Genomic DNA, 18,149 nt, shown 5'->3' on the forward strand with positions numbered 1-18,149 from the left:
TACATATATTATCATTAATGATTTTACTTATAAAAGCTAGGGGTGCACATATATCAGGTTGGCTGGATTAAACGTGTTTTAGCAAATTGGCCCAAATTTTGAAATTTTATAACCTGATTTATAAAAAATAAAAATGCAACGTAATCTTATCCTTTGTTCGTCGGTTTTAATTGGATTGAAGGATTGCTAAAAGTTATTTAAAATAAATAATTATTAAAAAAATGTATTTATGATTAGAGGTTGCCGTGCAAGCATACAAATTAAAAAATAAAATCACGTTACATGTTATTAGAGAACAATTTTGTGATTTTGAAATAAAATTCTAATAAAAATTTTGAGAACAATTTTTAAAATTTTGTAACGACTTTAATACGGGGATTGACACATTTTTTTATTGCATTTATCCGTTTCAGAATTTTTTAAGATCAGTTTTTAATGAATGTAATGATCAGTGACTTGAATGAAAATGTTTTTAATTTGATGACCAAATTACAAGTTTTCAGACAGTTAAGTGATTAAAACGCCGTTTCATGTGAATGTACCGACATGACGGATTTATTTAAGTTAAGTCAACAAGTGTAGTTAATATTTCATCAAGTTTTAATGATCCAGTTGAGTGACCAAAACACCCACAAAAAAAACTGTATGAATCATTCCTGGTTTTACTTCCATGGTGTTGTTTGAATTAAAATAAATTTCTGACTTGTTAAAATTCACAAGCTGGCCTGCAGCTCTGCAATAGTCATCAAATTTTGTTCCGCGCTGCCCTAGCAAAAATGGCAGAAGTCAACAATTATTGTTCTCATCTGTGTTGCCCCAGCAAAAGAAAAATTCCATCTGTGAAAAAACAGATGACTAATCTGGAGCATTGATGCCAATTTAACACCATGAATTTGCCTCGATGACACATTTCTCCTAAGCAATGGTGAAAAAACGCTTCTGCAAATAGAATTAATAGATAAGTTGACATTGGATAGGGGCGGACCTAGCCCATGGCTAGGGTGGGCTCCAGTGAAATTTTAGCGGTCCATTAAAATTTTATATATATAAAAAAAATATTTTGCCCCAGGGTCCGTCCCCTTGACGGATACCATGCAGGGAACAACTAATCCTTCTGAATACCCACTTAAATTCGATCAATTGACTACTCGAATAAATACTTGGAATCCAACTCGAAGAAAGACAACCATAACAAATGACTACTCGATTCGATCAGAAGCATTGCTCACTTTAGCGCAAAAGAGCACCGCTTACAAGTATGTTTATGAAAATTTATCAAACCAAAAAAATCAGAAGCTTCCCTGAAAGTTGTCATTTTTATTTGGTTTTCTGATCTAGGGTTGGATTCTGTGAAGAACTCCTTAATTGAAGAACATAATTATGTGACGAACCAATGAACATTTCCCCGCTAATCACAAACATCATATGTCAATCGATGAAAATATATACAACAATAAAATTTCTATATGAAATAAAATTAAAGGAACATGGTTGATGATATATAATTTCCCCATATGAAATGTAATGCAAGTATTAAGCTGCTGCAATGCAACTAAGTGCAGAGCAAATTGCAAATAGAGAGAGTGGCATATGAGTCAATAGGTGATAAGCGAAAGGTTAAGAATGTAATTTATGAGTCAAATTCTGTTATTTCTGTTACGAGAGTGTGAGCTGGTGGATGTGCAGATGTAAGCACCGTGACTTGTGAGGGCGTAGCTACTTGCAGCGCCTATCGCACTACAAGATAAACAAAATAGCATGTCGAGAATTGTAATGCTACGGTGAAATATATTTCCCTATTTACATAAAGGTTACTACTGCAATTAATCAAATTTTCGGATAATTTATATTTCTTTTCGCATATGAACTGTCTCACCAGTTACGGAATTCGAAGATGCATGACCTGGTGTATATCTTGCAGGCATTTCAAAAATTTAATGAAACGGCATTAAGAAAAACAACGTCGTATGACTATATGTAGTCATCATACAAGTGGAGAGTTTCATTACAAAAACTGAAGGAAGAGATTCATCACTGTACCAAGGTGTGGTAATCCAGGCTGGAATGGATTAATCCAGAGATATCACATCAGAGAGAACCTCAAGGATGTTTTATCAGGAATCCTAAACCCACAATCATGAGAGGAGATAGTGTTGCAGGGATTATGAGATTTTGGAAAGAGGAAGGGCTCTGATATAAGGATAGCAATGGAAAATTGGAAATTGTAGTTTAAAGCTCCTTACATTGAGTTTTTTGTATATTTTAGAATGAAGGGATCTCACGGAATCCTCAAGAGGCTTCAAAGATGACTTTGCTTTTTAAGATGTACCTGATTCTAGAAAAGCAGACATTGCTGCCTTGTGTCCGAATAGACTGTCAAAGTCCTGGTACAAATCCTTCACGATTGGTAAGAAGTTGTTCCTGGAAAGTAATCCGATAGATCATTTCTAGCTAGATTCAATAATTTGGATAAAGAATACGTTCACACAAGTTTTATGCGCTCCAACAAATTTTGAATGGTGAAGTTTCAGTCCGATCTTTAATTTATCAAAGATCTGAAAATAAGGAACTTGTCACTATCTGAGGAGATTTTTGTATAAATAGTAGCTCATTATGACTCAATATACAATATTTGTACTCTGTAGAATGTAGATGGATACTTCTAAACGGTCTACAAGGTTGAGGAAAATTAACTTGAACCCTCATTAGCACAAGTTTCAAAACAGTAGGATTCAGAATCAAACAGAAAGTACTTGTGCAATGTGATTTGTATGTGATGAGTCTGCTGACTCAATATTGTATGTGAATTGCACCTTGCATATTTGTATGATCAATCTAGCTCTAATCAGACATGAGAGGAAGGACAAGGAAACTTAAATGCTTATGAAGCAAATAATGTTGATGTGGTTAAGGATAACCGCGAAGAGGGAAATTTTGAGTCACGAGCTAGAACAAACTGAGATGCAGAATTAAAGCTGATTTTTGCATACTGAGTAAACATTGACAGGATGCTGCAACCTGTCTGTGCAAATGATCCAGAAATAGGATAACAATAAGATTTTACAAACTGAAATGCATTGGTTATAGATATTTAAATTCACCAACTCAAAAATTATAAGTGTTCATATGATTTGCTTATAGGAAAGAGGTATAATATAAGAGTATCATATCCTATACAGCACAGCATGTGGAGATGAGAGGTGAAACTGTAGTAAAAGATAATCTATTAGTTTACCTCTCAGAGCTGGATTGCTTGCATAAATCTCATGTTTACAAAGTTTAGACACACTAGATTAGTATATTGCCATTTTAATCATCTTAAATCTTAAGTTTGAAAGAGTTATTAAATCTAAATAGTGAAGTACACAAACCAGTGTATCGTCCATAGCATCAGATCATGATTTGTAAAGCATAGCAAGCCACTTCTCAGGTGAAAGCAACCTTCATTAGATTCTAGGCTTCTAAGATTGATACAAAGATATTGTGCATGATAGTTCTGATTAATTAATTATCATCTTCATGAGCAGCCACCTCAGGCAGGTATGTAGCACTCTCCTCGTATTATAGCCAGGATCAGTAAATTCAATAATTATACCATGCTTCCCAACCTGCATGATCATAACGTAGCAGAACTAAGTCCGGATGGATTCAAATACATGACCAACATCATGCAACTTTTCGTTATTCTTCCAGCAAGAATCTAGAAAGCTACTCAAGTATGATTTAAGAGAAGTAGATTGGTTTGTGTATATGTGAAAATCCTCGTATTAATATTCAAGTCCACAATCTTAGGTTAGTAGTTGTTACAGTTTAGACGTTGGAGCCTGACTGTATATTGCTGGAGCTGTTGTTAAGTGATCCTGTTAATTTGTATCTTTCTTCATGTCGATGTTCTAATCATGCAATATTTAAACCTTTTCTCTGTAACGCCTACACTCGTTCATCAGCAACACAATGTTACATCGGTTTCTTGTTCATATAACATTATATTAGTGTATTTAGACTTACCTGGCCAATGCAGTTTTTGACTTTTTGTTGTTTCAAATTACATATCTTAGTTTCAGTCATATACTAGCCAGGCTTTTTCTTTACTAAAAATTCTCCAAATTATAATGTTAGTAGTTTATTGGAATTTGTTCGTACTGTCCTATGTACGGCATATATATGCACTGAAGCTTTGTGTAACAAGACGGAGAGATTGAGTGTTAATAGGCCAGCTGGGTAAGAAATGATATAAACAAAAAGAAATGATATAAACAAAGCAATCGCCGCATCCAAATACAGAGGGGACAAGTAGTACACAAAAAGTAGCATTTGTTTGTTTATAAACAGGAGATGTAGTATTTAGAGATCACTTGCACATAGTATCTAAGTACAATCAGTAAGTTTAAGGAAATATAAAGATAGAGTTATTGTCTTATAGATTTGGTAAAGATGGCATTATCATCAATGGCATTAGCAACCACAAGCTTGGTATTGAGGCTTTTCAGTTTGTTGTTCTTAGCCGCTTCTGTTGTTGTCATGGTCGCCAACAATGTCACTGATTTTGCTGGTTTTTACGACATTGATGGTACTAAAAATCAATTCACTGATCACATTACTTACAGGTAACTTACTATCACCACGGCTACGTCCCACTATACTTTGAAGAACAATAACATAATCATATAACTATGTAGCTAACGGCCTGCAAGTTCATTTTACAGATTTGTAAGTATTAATTAGAATATTTGCACCTGTTAATATTTTTTTCCCGCTGTATATTATACAGGTATGTGGTTGCAGTTGGTAGTATTGGGGCCTTATATGCACTGATTCAGATACCTTTTGGTGTGTACCATCTGTGCACCGGGAAGAGGTGGATCCGAAATGGTTGTCTTCCTATTTATGATTTTTACTGCGACATGGTATGCAACTCATTTTTAGAAAAAAATTATGGGGAAACAAGATTGTTTCTTATCACAATCAAAATTAATGGATTTTGAAATGAATTTTCAGGTCATTAGCTTCCTCCTGGCAACTGCAAGTGGTGCTGGATTTGCACTGACTTACGAGCTGAGGACATACGTTGGTGACGGGCTTGAAGGATTTGGTCAAACAAGGAAGTATCTCGATATTGTGTACGTTTCAATGGGTCTTTTATTTCTCGGATCCATTTGCGTGGCTACAACCTCAATAATCTCATCTTACTTCAGAAAATTCAAGTGAAGGCGGCTTTTTTGGTTAAAGTTTCGACTCTTCACCAAGCAGCTTTAAGGCTCAACATAATTGTCAATTTCGTAAATGAATGGAGTTTAAGATGTAGAAATGAAACATACAACGATCATGAAGAAGAAGATATTATTTAGTAATGAACAAGTTTATTTTTACAACACTTATCTTTTTCTCTCTCTCTCGTGACTTATATATCTGACACAAGACTCATTGTGAGACCCTAATCTGTAACTAATTTTTGCCGAGCTGTGTTGTGCGGACCTGAGCTGTCATTTGCTGGACCTGAGCTGACATTTCAGACTTTAACATATCAGACTTTACCATATCAGACTTTAGCATATCAGATTTTAGCATATCAGACTTTACCATATCAGACTTTAACATATCAGAATTTATTTCTTTTGCTGTGTCTGGCTGCAACTTTGACTCTTACTCTTTGTCTATATGATTAACATCCCCCCTCAAGTTAGGAGGAGAAAACATATTACAAACTCCTAACTTGGAGTTAAAGAAAAGCAGCTGAGCAGAAGATAATGCCTTTGTAAAAATATCTGCAGGTTGTAAAGAAGTGCTGATGTAGGTTGGTTGAATCATGCACAGTTGTAACTTCCCTCTAACCAAATGACAATCTAACTCAACAATCTAACCTGGAAATAGTGTGTTGTTTCTTGCACTTCCAGGAAATTAAAGAATTGCCAAACTTAACACAGTAGCCAGTAAGAGAATGTCTAGAAATTTTATCACCTGCCCAATTTGAATCACAGTAAGCAGATAGAGACATTGGATTATGAGAAGACATTCAAATACCTTGGCCAGGAGCATTTTTGAGATATCTAACAACCTTATGAGCAACTCGTAAATGATCAGACCTAGGAGTTGCTATAAATTGTGATAACACCTGGACAGAGTAACAGATATCAGGCCTGATGACTGTAAGATATAGTAATCTTCCCACAATTCTTCTATAGGAAGAGGCACTGGAATCAGGTAAAAGAGGACTGGCATTATCTTGGAGATTATGATTTTGCTCAATAGGAATCTTGGATGGTTTAGCAGCTAGTAAGCCTGTATCCTTGAGTATGTCAAGAGTATACTTACTTTGATGTAAGTAGATTCCAGCTGAAGACCTGGCAACCTCAATACCAAGGAAGTATTTAAGGGATCCCAAATCTTTAACTTTGAACTTTGTAGCCGAAAATTCAATAACTTGTTGCATAAGAGACTTGGAAGAGCCTGTTATCAGGATGTCATCCACATAGACTAAGACTACCACAAATTGATTGTTGGATGTCAATGTGAACAAGCTGTTGTCAGAATGTGACTGACTACAACCATACTCTATTAAAGCCTTGGAGAATTTAGTGAACCAACATCTTGGAGCTTGTTTAAGACCATACAAAGACTTTTTGAGTTTGCAAACAACAGTAGAAGGATCTGTGATGCCAGTAAGATCAACACAGGTGGACAATTGAAGATATCCAGGTGGAAGTCTCATATATACAGTTTCATTCAAATCACCATGTAAGAAGGCATTTGTAATGTCCAATTGAGAAATTGGCCAATCTTTAGTAGCTGCAACAGCAATAAGTAATCTGACAATAGTCATTTTAGAAACTGGTGCATAAGTTTTAAAATAATCCAATCCATAAGTCTGAGTGAAGCCTTTGGCCACTAATCTTGCTTTGTACCTTTCAATACTCCCATCTGGCTTGCATTTGATTTTGAACAGCCATTTGCAATCTACTATATGTTGATTCTGTGGTTTAGGAACAATTTCCCAGGTGTTGTTACTCTCTAGTGCATTCACCTCAATTTTCATAGCTTGCAACCAGTTGTGATCATAGGTGTATGGTATAGATGACTGAACAGTAGCAGCTAAAAATTTGGAGTATGATGATGACACATTGTCATACGATATGTAGTTTTGAATTGGATAAGAATAAGAAATAGTGTTTACCTGATCAGTTATAGAAGTTGCAGAGTGGGGAATTAGATGCCTTGGCAGACCTGTAAAATCTCTTAGTTTGACAGGAAGAGTTTTGTTTCTTACTGGTCGAATGACAGAAGTAGTTGTACTGTTAGTATCATGATTAGTAGCATGATCAGGAAAATGAACAACAGAATTATCAGTGTCATGTTGCAAAGGAGATGCTGGAAACATCAAGTTATCAGGAGATGTATCAGGAATAGGAGGAGATTTGTCTTTAAATGGATAAATATCCTCTTTAAAGACTATATCTCTGGTAACATAACATTTCTTAGTATCAAGATCAACCACCTTATATCCTTTTTTATTGAAAGGGTAACCAACAAATAGGCATTTGAGTGCTTTGGGAGCAAACTTATCACCATCAATATGAAAATTACTGATGTAACACAAACATCCAAAGTTTTTGAGACTTGAATAGTCTGTTTTTTTTTAAAACAGAATTTCATATGGGGATTTGTTATTCAAATGAATAATAGGAAGAAGATTTATAAAATGAGTAGCTTTCAAGACACAATCCCCCCACATGGTAATAGGAACATTTGATTGAAATTTAAGAGATCTAGCAACATTGAGCAAGTGCTGATGCTTTCTCTCAGCAATACCATTTTGCTGAGGACTGTAAACACAAGTAGTTTGATGAATGATACCTAACTCTTGCATTTTTGTTGTAAGAATGGAATTAACAAATTATGTACCAGTATCAGTTCTTATTGTCTTAATAGTCTTTTTGAACTGATTTGATACATAAGACATAAAAGACAGAAGCAAAGAAGTCACTTGAGATTTATCAGACAAAAGATATAGCCAAGTACACCTTGAGAATTCATCTACAATAGTGAGAAAAGAATTACATTTGCCATGAGTGTTATATCTGTATGGCCCCCAAATATCACAGTGAACAATATCAAAGCACTCACTAACAGAAGACTGTTTGTCTGGAAAAGGAATTCTAGTTTGTTTTGAGAATTGACAAACATCACAACAATCAGCATTATCATAAACTCCTAATTCTGGGATTTTTTTAAGAACAGACAATGAAGGATGCCCTAATCTTGTGTGCCACTGATTACTTGAGACACTACACACATTAACATAAGGAATGAGATGATTTGTATGAAGTTTGTACATGCCTGCATCTAATTCACCAATCTCTGTCTTCTTCTGAACAGTAGGGTCCTGAAACAGATATTTTGAAGAAGAAAAAGAAATAATGCAAGCATTATCTGCTGTGAGTTTAGGTATAGATAACAAATTGCATTGAAAATCTGGAACATATAATACTTCTTTCAGAGTAATTTCTGAATTAAGAATTACATGTCCAGTTTGAGTAACACAAGATTTGTGACCATTTGGAAGAAGCAATTCAGACTCAACATGTTGTATATTGAATAATAGATTTTTATGAGGAGTTATATGGTGTGTAGCACCAGAGTCTAGAATCCAAGTATGTGTAAAACTATTAAAGTGAACACTATTGGCTTGACAAGCAGGAACAATGCATTGAAGTGTACCTGCACAGTTTGATTTAGACTTAGCAGTATTCATCCATGTAGCATTAGAGATAGCATGTGTTTTGCCCTGAGTCTGTTGAAGTAGATTCAGAAGTTGCTGGTATTGACTTTCAGTGAACATTGAAGTAGACTCCTTATTTGTACCAGTAACAGCAGCAGTTTCAGATTGTTCAACATCAGTAGTTGTGACAACATTAGCATTAAACTTTCTTTGTGCTGATTTGACCTTTGGTTTTGGCTGACCATACAATCTATGCCAATCAGGATATCCATGAAGTGCAAAACACTTATCCTTCACATGACCTTGCATCTTATAGTAGTCACACATCACACTTGGATCTGTGAATTTCTTGACTTGCTTTGGCTTAAAGCTAGTGTGCAGTTTTGCATTCATAGCAATATTTTCAGGAACAACAATCACATTACTAGAGTAGTCTCTCTGATTTTCCTCTTGCAGCAACATTGAATAAGCTTGACTAATATCAGGTAGTGGATTCATGAGTAGAATCTGACCTCTAACAGATGTGAACTGCTCACTTAATCCCATCAGAAACTGACTCAACTTAGTTAATTTCTCATACTCAAACAATTTTTGAGCATTTCCACAAGTACAAGTAGTAGCAGTACAAACACACTTAGGTATTGGTGATAGATTATCAAGTTCATCAATCATGCTTCGAAATGTGGTAAAATAGGTAGTTATTGATTTCGTACCTTGACTTAGAGATGCTAGATCTTTTCGAAGTTGAAACAGACGAGGAACATTACTCTGAGAGTACCTTGCAGAAAGATCATCCCAGATCTGCTTTGCAGTGGTGAGATAAACAACACTTTTGCAAATTTCTGATGAAATGGAATTGAGAAGCCAGGATATAACCAGATCATTGCTTCTCATCCACAAACTCAACTGAGGAGAGTTATTTGCAGGTTTTGGTTGTGTTCCATCGATGAATCCAAGCTTTAATTTTGCAGATAGTGCGATCGTAACCGAACGACTCCAGTGGTGATAGTTTTGGTTGTTTAACAACTCTGTAACTAGTGATAAACCTGGATGATCAGATGAACTGAGATAATACGGATGATTTATATCAATGACTGTATTATTCGCCATTGTAGATGTTCGATTATTTTGATTTGATGAGTTTGATCGAAGAGCAGATGCGTATGAGTACATATATATGTATATATCTAGCTGATGATATTATATAACCTGGCTCTGATATCATGTCAATTTCGTAAATGAAACTCCATTAATGGAGTTTAAGATGTAGAAATGAAACATACAACAATCATGAAGAAGAAGAATATATTATTTAGTAATGAACAAGTTTATTTTTACAACACTTATCTTTTTCTCTCTCTCTCTGAATGACTTATATATCTGACACAAGACTCATTTTGAGCCACTAATCTGTAACTAACTTTTACTGAGCTGTGTTGTGCTGGACCTGAACTGTCATGTGCTGGACCTGAGCTGACGTATCAGACTTTAGCATATCAGAATTTGTTTTTTTTGCTGTGTGTGACTGCAACTTTGACTTTTGCTCTTTGTCTGTATGATTAACAATAATAGGTCAGAAAGTTCCTTGTAATAATCAGAAAAACCCGAGCCCAGGGATGTTTACGCTATATCTTTTGCTCAATTTGTTAAAATGTTCTGCATGAGGTTTTGGAACATTTATAAGTTTAGGTTTTCTTTTTAAATGTAATAATTCAACATTCCAGGAAATGACTTGCGAACATGATGGATACCCAGCTCTCCACACCAAGTATGTTAGTTTCATATATAGTGCCTATAATTTTAAAGATAACTTGGCTTTTTAAGATGTACCTGATTTTAGAAAAGCCGACATTGCTGCCTTGTATCTGAATAGACTGTCAAAGACCTGCTATTCAATAATTTGTAGCTAGATTCAATAATATGGAAATTTAATGCAGCTACGACAGATTATGAGGGGTGAAGTTTCAATCCGATATTTAATTTATCAAAGATCTGAAAATTAGGAACTTGCTATCGGAATAGATTTTGTATAAACTTCCCTGCTTGTCATGCTTTTTAACTGTATTTTCGTTCTTCAACTTCTCGCCATACATAGACTCCCCTTGAGACGTGTCTTGGTTGATAATAGCGCCTCCCTGAATATAACCACGGTCATCCATTAAGTAAATATTGGAACCCTTGTAATGCAAGGGCTTGCCATAGCCTCCCGTTCCCTTCTCACCTGTGCAAACTGCACGAAAATTTTCTCAAGTAATGTCGAAAAAAACTATGGGGTTTGCCATATGTAGATCTCTGGGGCTTAAGAAACCAAGTAGAAAGAAGGGCAGCTAGGAACTATTCAATTAGAAATTGGATATGTATGCAACTGCAAGTCGTTTGTGTACGAGAACATCACTTATTAAATTAATATATGGGGATTGATGAACTCCTGGCAGTAAAATCATAAAATTTTACCAAATTGAGACGGTACTAATAAATTTCCAGCTGAAATATAAGACCTGCAATGATCAAGGCAAGAACTCACAAGAACTGGCAACTCAGTTGAAGCTTTTTTAAGGTTATTTGTTGTCATAATGGTTAAAGATATAGTGCCACCAATACGTCATCAAAAGTAGCATATAGTTGTGAGGCGAATGCTAAGTGTGATCATTTAACCACATCTTGATTAGAAAACCTTATAATTGTAATTACTCGGATATAAATAATTTGGAAGAATATGTTGGCCTCATAGTTGATTCTACAGTTGGAGTGGATATTAGGACACAGTTAGAAGCACTGGGAGCTAGTTTTGGCCAGGTAAACACGCTCACTAGTATTCATCTTCATAGTAATATTAGTCCTTATTACTCTGAACTTTGCAGTTGAAGAAGCTCTTTTCTTCTTCTGTACAAAGATTCGATTTTTATATCAGTTTTACTCTCCCTCCGATGTTAACTTGTACATTAAATTGGTCTGGTGTTGAGGTCTTACGCTACCATCTTTCAAGCTGCTTGGAGTTTGAAAAACTTTAGTAGTTATTGATGAAGTTTGCTGGAGTTTGAAAAACTTTAGTAGTCTGTATCGATACATCATGTAGTCATAAAAAGGATAACCTTCTTACATGCATTTTTTGAATTGGAAATGTAATTTTATGGTACCTGATGTAAGGTGTTTGACATTTCATCTTCTCTAATATTTACTGCAAAGGAGTTGGACTACTTGCTTTGTGATCGTAGGGAATTGTGGGAGGTAAGTTGCTTTTTTGGTACTTGTTGTTCTAAGTAGGTTTGCAATGTATTTTTCCGTAGGACATGTACTTGAAATATAAGCTTCTTCTGTTTAGACGGATACCCTAGCGGGCCACATAAAGTTTCACCATTGCTACACTGCGAAGATTCCTCCAATTGTTAATGTATGTGCTCTCCGGATAATGGAATTGAACCCCGTCCTTTAAAACATTGGTTACCCTTGCAACATGTATATGTAAATCCGCACGATACAGTATTATGAACATATGATTTCTTCTGTAACAAAGGATAGGGGCAGGTTGAAGATAACTGGCATTTTGGCCTTAAAAAAAGCTTTTACCAGGTTTGGACTGTGACTTGGTAAATGACAATCAGGCATCGAAATACTGTACATTCTTCAACTTAGAGGAGTTGCTTTGTTGAATATTTTGGGATGTTGAGCTTAGATTTTGATAGAAAACCACTCTTCTTTAAAACAATTTTTAAAGTTATAATTTGGGTTATCATAGTTTAACAATTTGTTTCCGAATTGCTGGTTTGCATTGAACTCCCAATAATTTTTACCCTCAAGTTGAAGCTCTTCCAACTTTACATATATTCAAGAAACATGTTTGTAATGTCTAGATGTCCAAGTCCCTTTACATCTCAAACATCCATCAGTTTGTCTACAAGTTTATAATAGTTGGAGAGCTTCTTTAGCTAGGTGTCGATACAATAATGTAGATGTCTAGCTAGGCATTGCTAGGTATGTGGCATAGATGATTTGCCACACCTCACTTGGACAGCCAATGACTTAAATGTATCAGGGCAGGTATCATCCCCGGTTAAATAAAATGCTTCTCTGTCAAGTGGGATTGTGCAGCTGTGTTTTCCCAGGCAATGCTGCAGTTGGGAAAGCAACCTCGTATGTGTTAATTTTTAAGCATAACCATAACTTAAGCCATATTTGTAAGTGATACGTGAATAAATGTGCAATAGTATATGTGCATCACCTCTAAGACAACGCTCATGCTATTGGGAGAATGGCAAGTCCCCAGACTAAACATTCCACAAGCACCAATAGGATCGCCGAAGCTTGCAAACTCCACATCTACGATTACTTTGTCATCCGGACAAGTTAAACGAGCTCCTGCCTTCATATCTTCCACCAGCAGTACCTTCCGCAATTCATTTTCCTTCCTTTCCCATGATTTCACTGATGGCGGGGTCACCTCACTGATCAAGCTGCATATTGTATCTCTGTTCACTGTCATTATTGTTATGTTTTCTGGCTTTCCTCCCACTTCCTCAAACACAACTAACAAATTCTTCTTTGGCTTCAAGAATTCTCGCGGGATGTGGTATCTGAGCATAAATTGCACATTTACATAATTAGCACTGTAGATAGGACCAGGCTTGTTGTCAAAAACAAGATTAGGAGTCATGTATATACGAAATTGAAGAACAGAGAGATCGAGGCATACTCCGTCTGAGAAGGCCTTCCCTGAGGAGTGAGGAAAGATGACCAGTAACGACCAATGCTGTTACCATTGACCCAGATCATTCCTTTGCTCATTGAATTCATGGTAATTGCCACCGGATTTTTCCCCTCTGGAGTTTTAAAGTGTGTCTACATACAAAACATGCATATGTGATTTATTATTTTGCATTGTGGCATCTGTTTGGATGATTATACCTGCTAAATTTTTTAGTTATTGTTTACCTTGTACCATGTGACTGAAGTTCCTAATCCAGTATCTGGTGACCATTGTACTTTTCCTGCTCCTTCTTCTAGGTATAGTGGGAGCTTTTCTCCACTAATGCCAACCTACAATATAAATCTCTGATTAATGCGAAAACTAATTTCAGACTCATTAATCAATTGCATTTCATAACACACACAAAAACTAGGCATTTGTACTAAGCAAGTGCAGGTGTTAAGCACCTCGTGGCCCCAGTTAGTTTCAGTGAGATCAAGTGTTCCTGCGTTCAGACCCTTAATTAGTACAACATCAGGCCCTGTCCATCTCTTTTCCATGTGAGCTCCACTATTCTGCACAATAAAATCAGAATACATGTTACTGCACAATAAAGTTATTGTGGTGAATGGCCTGGTTTGGTTTCTTGTGATCTAGTCCTTCATAGATTAAATTTGTTCAAGAAACTAGTGACTAGTGAGTAATATGGTAAACTGATAAATCTTCTTGCTTCAGATCAATAACTTTTGAATATTCGGGTTTTATTTCTAAATTTACATATTTGCATTTGTGCTTGAGAAATGGGGGCAAGGCTCGAAAAGGAAAGATTATAATGAGATTTGATGTCAATTTTCAAATTAATTTCTGATCTGTCTATAATAACAAAAACAATCATCAGATCTGTAAAACTAAACGACAGTACCTGGATTCCGATTGTCATGCACAACAACGTTATATGATTGAGTCCGGGTCTCAAATTCACAGGTTTCTGTAAAGAAAACTTCTTCTGGTCTATAGTCCCATGTGCAAATCCTTAAATTTGATGGGAAAAAAACAATCTAGTCAGTCATAGACCATATAAATTGTTGTTGTTTGTACAGAACTGGGATAAGTATCACAAACAAGTCAGAAAACATCCCACATTTTATGTACACTCATGACTCACCTATAAATTCACCATTCACGAAAGCAACCATAGCATGGCCATTGTTTTGTACTTCCAGAACAGGGATCATGTCTGGCCTCATTGGAAGGTCACGGCGATCAATATTGATACTGTATAAATTGAAATTGGATAGTAGTTAATCTTACAGAATTTCACAGTGACCGACTGTGTTTTTACCAAACCATGTATTTTTACAGGCAAGTAATCAATTATTAAAAATAATCAATCATACAGCATACCTGGTACTGTACCATGCATAATCTGAAGCATCTTTAGTCAACTGATAGAGCTCCCTTGGTATTATGTCTTTAATGGGTAAGTCGTTGTAGGTTGGAATGCTTTCACGATAAGAAACCCATCTAAAATTGCTTGCTTTCTTTGAAGGTACAAAATTTCTTGTACTGTGTTGCGCAATGATCTGCAATTTTCTTAGAATCAGTCTTCTATAGCTGTACCTTACTCCTTATATAATGTATATATAACCCGCAGAGAAAATTATTCATGTAATGAATAGGATAGGGAAATAGGCAGAATTTTACTGTTTGACTATTGAAGACAACAGTCTTGCAATCTGGAAGAATGCTGATGGATTTTGAGGGAACGTAATAACTCGAACCCCTAAAATTAACTGTTCTCGGAAGTTTTGTATGGTTGTTTATTAAAAATGCAGCACACATGCTTGCATCACCAGGCTTCTCATAAGTTACTATCTGCAAATATTTTGAACAGAATTATCTTTAGTTAACTGTAAACGTCTTGCCTGACATTACTTCTAATTGATCAACGGTTTGTAAACCTAAGTACGTGTCGTTTAAGTATATACCTCAACATTCTTATTGATTCTTTTAGAACTCCTCTGTCCCCAAAACAAAGCCTTCTTTGATAACCTCAAAGCCCTATGGACATCTCTGAGGTGACCCCATTTAGGTTCCCTCAGCAAACCTGTTTTATCCATATATTATTGATTATAATGTTGTATATGTAGTCTCTTAGTTTTGAAATATTTATCAAATAGACAAGTTTCATGAAGAGGGGTATAAATTACCATATTCATCGAGAGGACCTTCATCATAGTAGCGTGTAGTTACAAAGGATGAGGAAGTTCTACCATAATTTGTACCACCATAGTACTGCACCAGCACTCAATCGGTATAGATGTGACAAAAAAAACATTATATAAAGAACAAGTTTAGTATATATATATCTTGCATACCATGTAATAGTTGACAAAAGTTCCATTCTTGGCGAAAAAGCTGGCGACTGAGAAAGCAAGATCTTCTGCTGATCTTTGAGATGGTGGATCTCCGAATGCTCGATATCTATATAGACAGTAAGTGATTCACCTTAGTTAATTAGTCCATATACTATCAGTAGATTTGGACCTTATAAGCCATATTTTAGGACTAGAAATATAATAGCCAGGCAAACTAATTCTTTGCTCGTCTAGGAAGCTGCCTTGCTAATAGTTCTTTGCTCATCTAGGAAGCTGTAATATAACGAGAGTTTGTACGTATGTGTGTGTGTGTGGATTATGGAGTGCTGCATCTGTACTCACTGTGCAGTCCAATTTTCAGTCCACAAAGAAGGCTTGTCTGGACCATTAGGCCCTTTGAATGTATCTGCGCAGTGCCTTCCGTTGCATGTTTCAATCTGGATATCATGAATCAAAAGCAGCAATTAATTAGTCACTTATGCTTGCTTAGAGACTCAACTCTTGGGCTTTGTAGAAGGTAAGTACCACTATTGAAGGAGCATTTTGCTGCTTGCACATAACCCATGGGATATCGCGATATAGGCCAACTGCCATCTCAGCTGCCCACTGTATGTACTTAGCTCCGTCTTCCCTGTATGTTGCCTGTACTGCTCCATACTCATTTTCTATCTGTTCACATTCATGCAACGTCGTCACATAATGAGTAAAAGAGACATGGTACTTGATTATACATTAATACTACACAAATCTTGGTTATATATAGTATGAGATACTTTAAATCTTGACTAACCTGTGCCATTATGATGGGGCCTCCCTGAGGATAGAACAGCTTCTCATTTTTCATCATGTTTATAATCATCTCGCTGTATCTTCTCATGTAGTACTAAATAAACATGTACGATTTATTAGACTGAAATTGCTATCACAGTAATGCATGCTAGAGTTCTATTGAAAGCTAGGTGAAGGCATAGAGAATCACCATGAAAGGTTCGTTATAAGAACGAAATGTAATGTTTGCAACCTCTCTGAGCCAATACGGAAATCCTCTGTGTTCATGATCATATAAGAGCAAATATTCAAATAAATTTGCCACATGACAAAAACTTGAATAAGTTTAGTTGTATAGTTTAACTAATTAGAATGTGCTAGGAAAAGATTGAACTTTACCCATGGTTCCATTCAGCAGCAATATACGGACCGATCCTGAGGTTCACCCACAAGCCATGCTCATGAATACATTTGATGAATCGAACTAAATCAGCATTGCCAGCAAAATTGAACTGCACAAGCATATTTTATGCCAATTAATGATTCCTTTTATGTAAAACTTTTTGTTTCGGAAAAAAAGGCTATTAAAATGTATAATGGACAGGAGATATTTCAATGTACATATTTACACATACCTGTCCTTCAACAGGCTCATGGATGTTCCAGAAGACATAAGTTTGGATGACATTCAATCCTCCTGCTTTAGCCTTTTGGATGAGGTCCGGCCACATCTGTTAAAAAGCCGAAAACAACACATACTTCTATAATTGCACCATTCGTCTGATGGAATTTTCAAAGGTATGTCATGAAACGATATGTAAATGAAAAATAAGTTCTGCATAAATGCCGATGAAAATTATACATCCCTAGCATTGCACGGGCACGTAGATATTTAAATTTTTGTAATCGACCATCACAAGAAAAACATATATACGTACCTCAGGCTGAGTACGAGGATAATGAATAGAACCGGAGAACAGAAGTTGTCTGCTACCATTGATGATCAACGACCTGGCATCGTAGATTACCGGTGGATTAATATTAATGTCATCCGCAAGCACAACTTTGGACATGGCAATGGCCAAAAACAGGGTTAACAAAAAGCTTGAAGCTAAATGTAACCCCATGATACAACTTGTGAGTCCCTCGGGAACCGATAAATGTAGTGGAGTTTGTGTGATTGATGAATTGGTGCAGGGGATTAGTAAATCGAAATTAATCAATTATTTAAATATTTATATGAAGATTGAGCTGAAGGGATTTTCCTCCCTTCCCAGAACGGAGGAGTTTTCCCGGGAGCTGGCCTTCAAAAACTCATCCCTGAACAATATATGTAGACAGGGTTTCAAGTCTCATTTACTACATGGCTTCACCGGGTTCCTCGCATCGCATGTATCTTTACAACAAACTATTATTATTAAAATACTACTCATAACCCGTGCGAACCCAGACCCGAAATTAAAATAATATTAAGTTGTTCATTGCACAAAATTGAACTTTATAATGCGTGTGAAATATAAATCGATTAGTTAAAAGTAAACCGACGTTTGGATGTACAGTTTTACACTAATAAATAAAAATTGAAGTGAAAACAAAATTTACG

The 18,149-nt window shown here is 35.9% G+C and overlaps 2 protein-coding genes across 2 annotated transcripts; one reads left to right on the forward strand and one right to left on the reverse strand.

The window, feature by feature from the left end:
• Positions 1-4,434: 4,434 nt before the first annotated feature.
• On the forward strand, positions 4,435-5,348 carry LOC141665840 (CASP-like protein 4D1). Its single transcript, XM_074471825.1, has 4 exons — positions 4,435-4,607; positions 4,772-4,907; positions 4,999-5,124; positions 5,196-5,348. Exons 1-4 carry the CDS (start codon positions 4,435-4,437, stop codon positions 5,346-5,348), a joined length of 588 nt encoding a protein of 195 aa, XP_074327926.1.
• A 7,112-nt stretch (positions 5,349-12,460) lies between these two features.
• On the reverse strand, positions 12,461-17,859 carry LOC141664008 (beta-galactosidase 13-like). The gene is made up of 19 exons (XM_074469868.1): positions 17,485-17,859; positions 17,182-17,277; positions 16,946-17,058; positions 16,758-16,824; positions 16,569-16,661; positions 16,304-16,447; positions 16,121-16,215; positions 15,779-15,884; positions 15,611-15,695; positions 15,389-15,507; positions 15,105-15,275; positions 14,805-14,983; positions 14,566-14,675; positions 14,323-14,432; positions 13,868-13,975; positions 13,646-13,750; positions 13,407-13,552; positions 12,936-13,287; positions 12,461-12,825 (listed from the first exon to the last, which is right to left on the reverse strand). The coding sequence occupies exons 1-19, from the start codon at positions 17,671-17,673 to the stop codon at positions 12,685-12,687; spliced, it is 2,529 nt and encodes an 842-aa protein (XP_074325969.1). The 5' UTR covers positions 17,674-17,859; the 3' UTR covers positions 12,461-12,684.
• Positions 17,860-18,149: the final 290 nt, after the last annotated feature.

The sequence above is a fragment of the Apium graveolens genome, chromosome 6 (genome assembly GCF_009905375.1).
Source record: "Apium graveolens cultivar Ventura chromosome 6, ASM990537v1, whole genome shotgun sequence".
NCBI classification, from domain to species: Eukaryota; Viridiplantae; Streptophyta; class Magnoliopsida; order Apiales; family Apiaceae; genus Apium; species Apium graveolens.

Excerpts from the sequence above, each read along its gene's own strand:
- LOC141665840 (XM_074471825.1), top strand. The coding sequence starts at position 4,435 with ATGGCATTATCATCAATGGCATTAGCAACCACAAGCTTGGTATTGAGG. Across the intron at positions 4,608-4,771 it reads ACTGATCACATTACTTACAG|GTATGTGGTTGCAGTTGGTA; the intron begins GTAACTTACTAT and ends TATATTATACAG. Across the intron at positions 5,125-5,195 it reads AGTATCTCGATATTGTGTAC|AAAATTCAAGTGAAGGCGGC; the intron begins GTTTCAATGGGT and ends ATCTTACTTCAG.
- LOC141664008 (XM_074469868.1), bottom strand. The coding sequence starts at position 17,673 with ATGGGGTTACATTTAGCTTCAAGCTTTTTGTTAACCCTGTTTTTGGCC. Across the intron at positions 16,825-16,945 it reads GCTGCTGAATGGAACCATGG|AGGATTTCCGTATTGGCTCA; the intron begins GTAAAGTTCAAT and ends TCATGAACACAG. Across the intron at positions 13,288-13,406 it reads GGAAGGCCTTCTCAGACGGA|ATACCACATCCCGCGAGAAT; the intron begins GTATGCCTCGAT and ends ATTTATGCTCAG.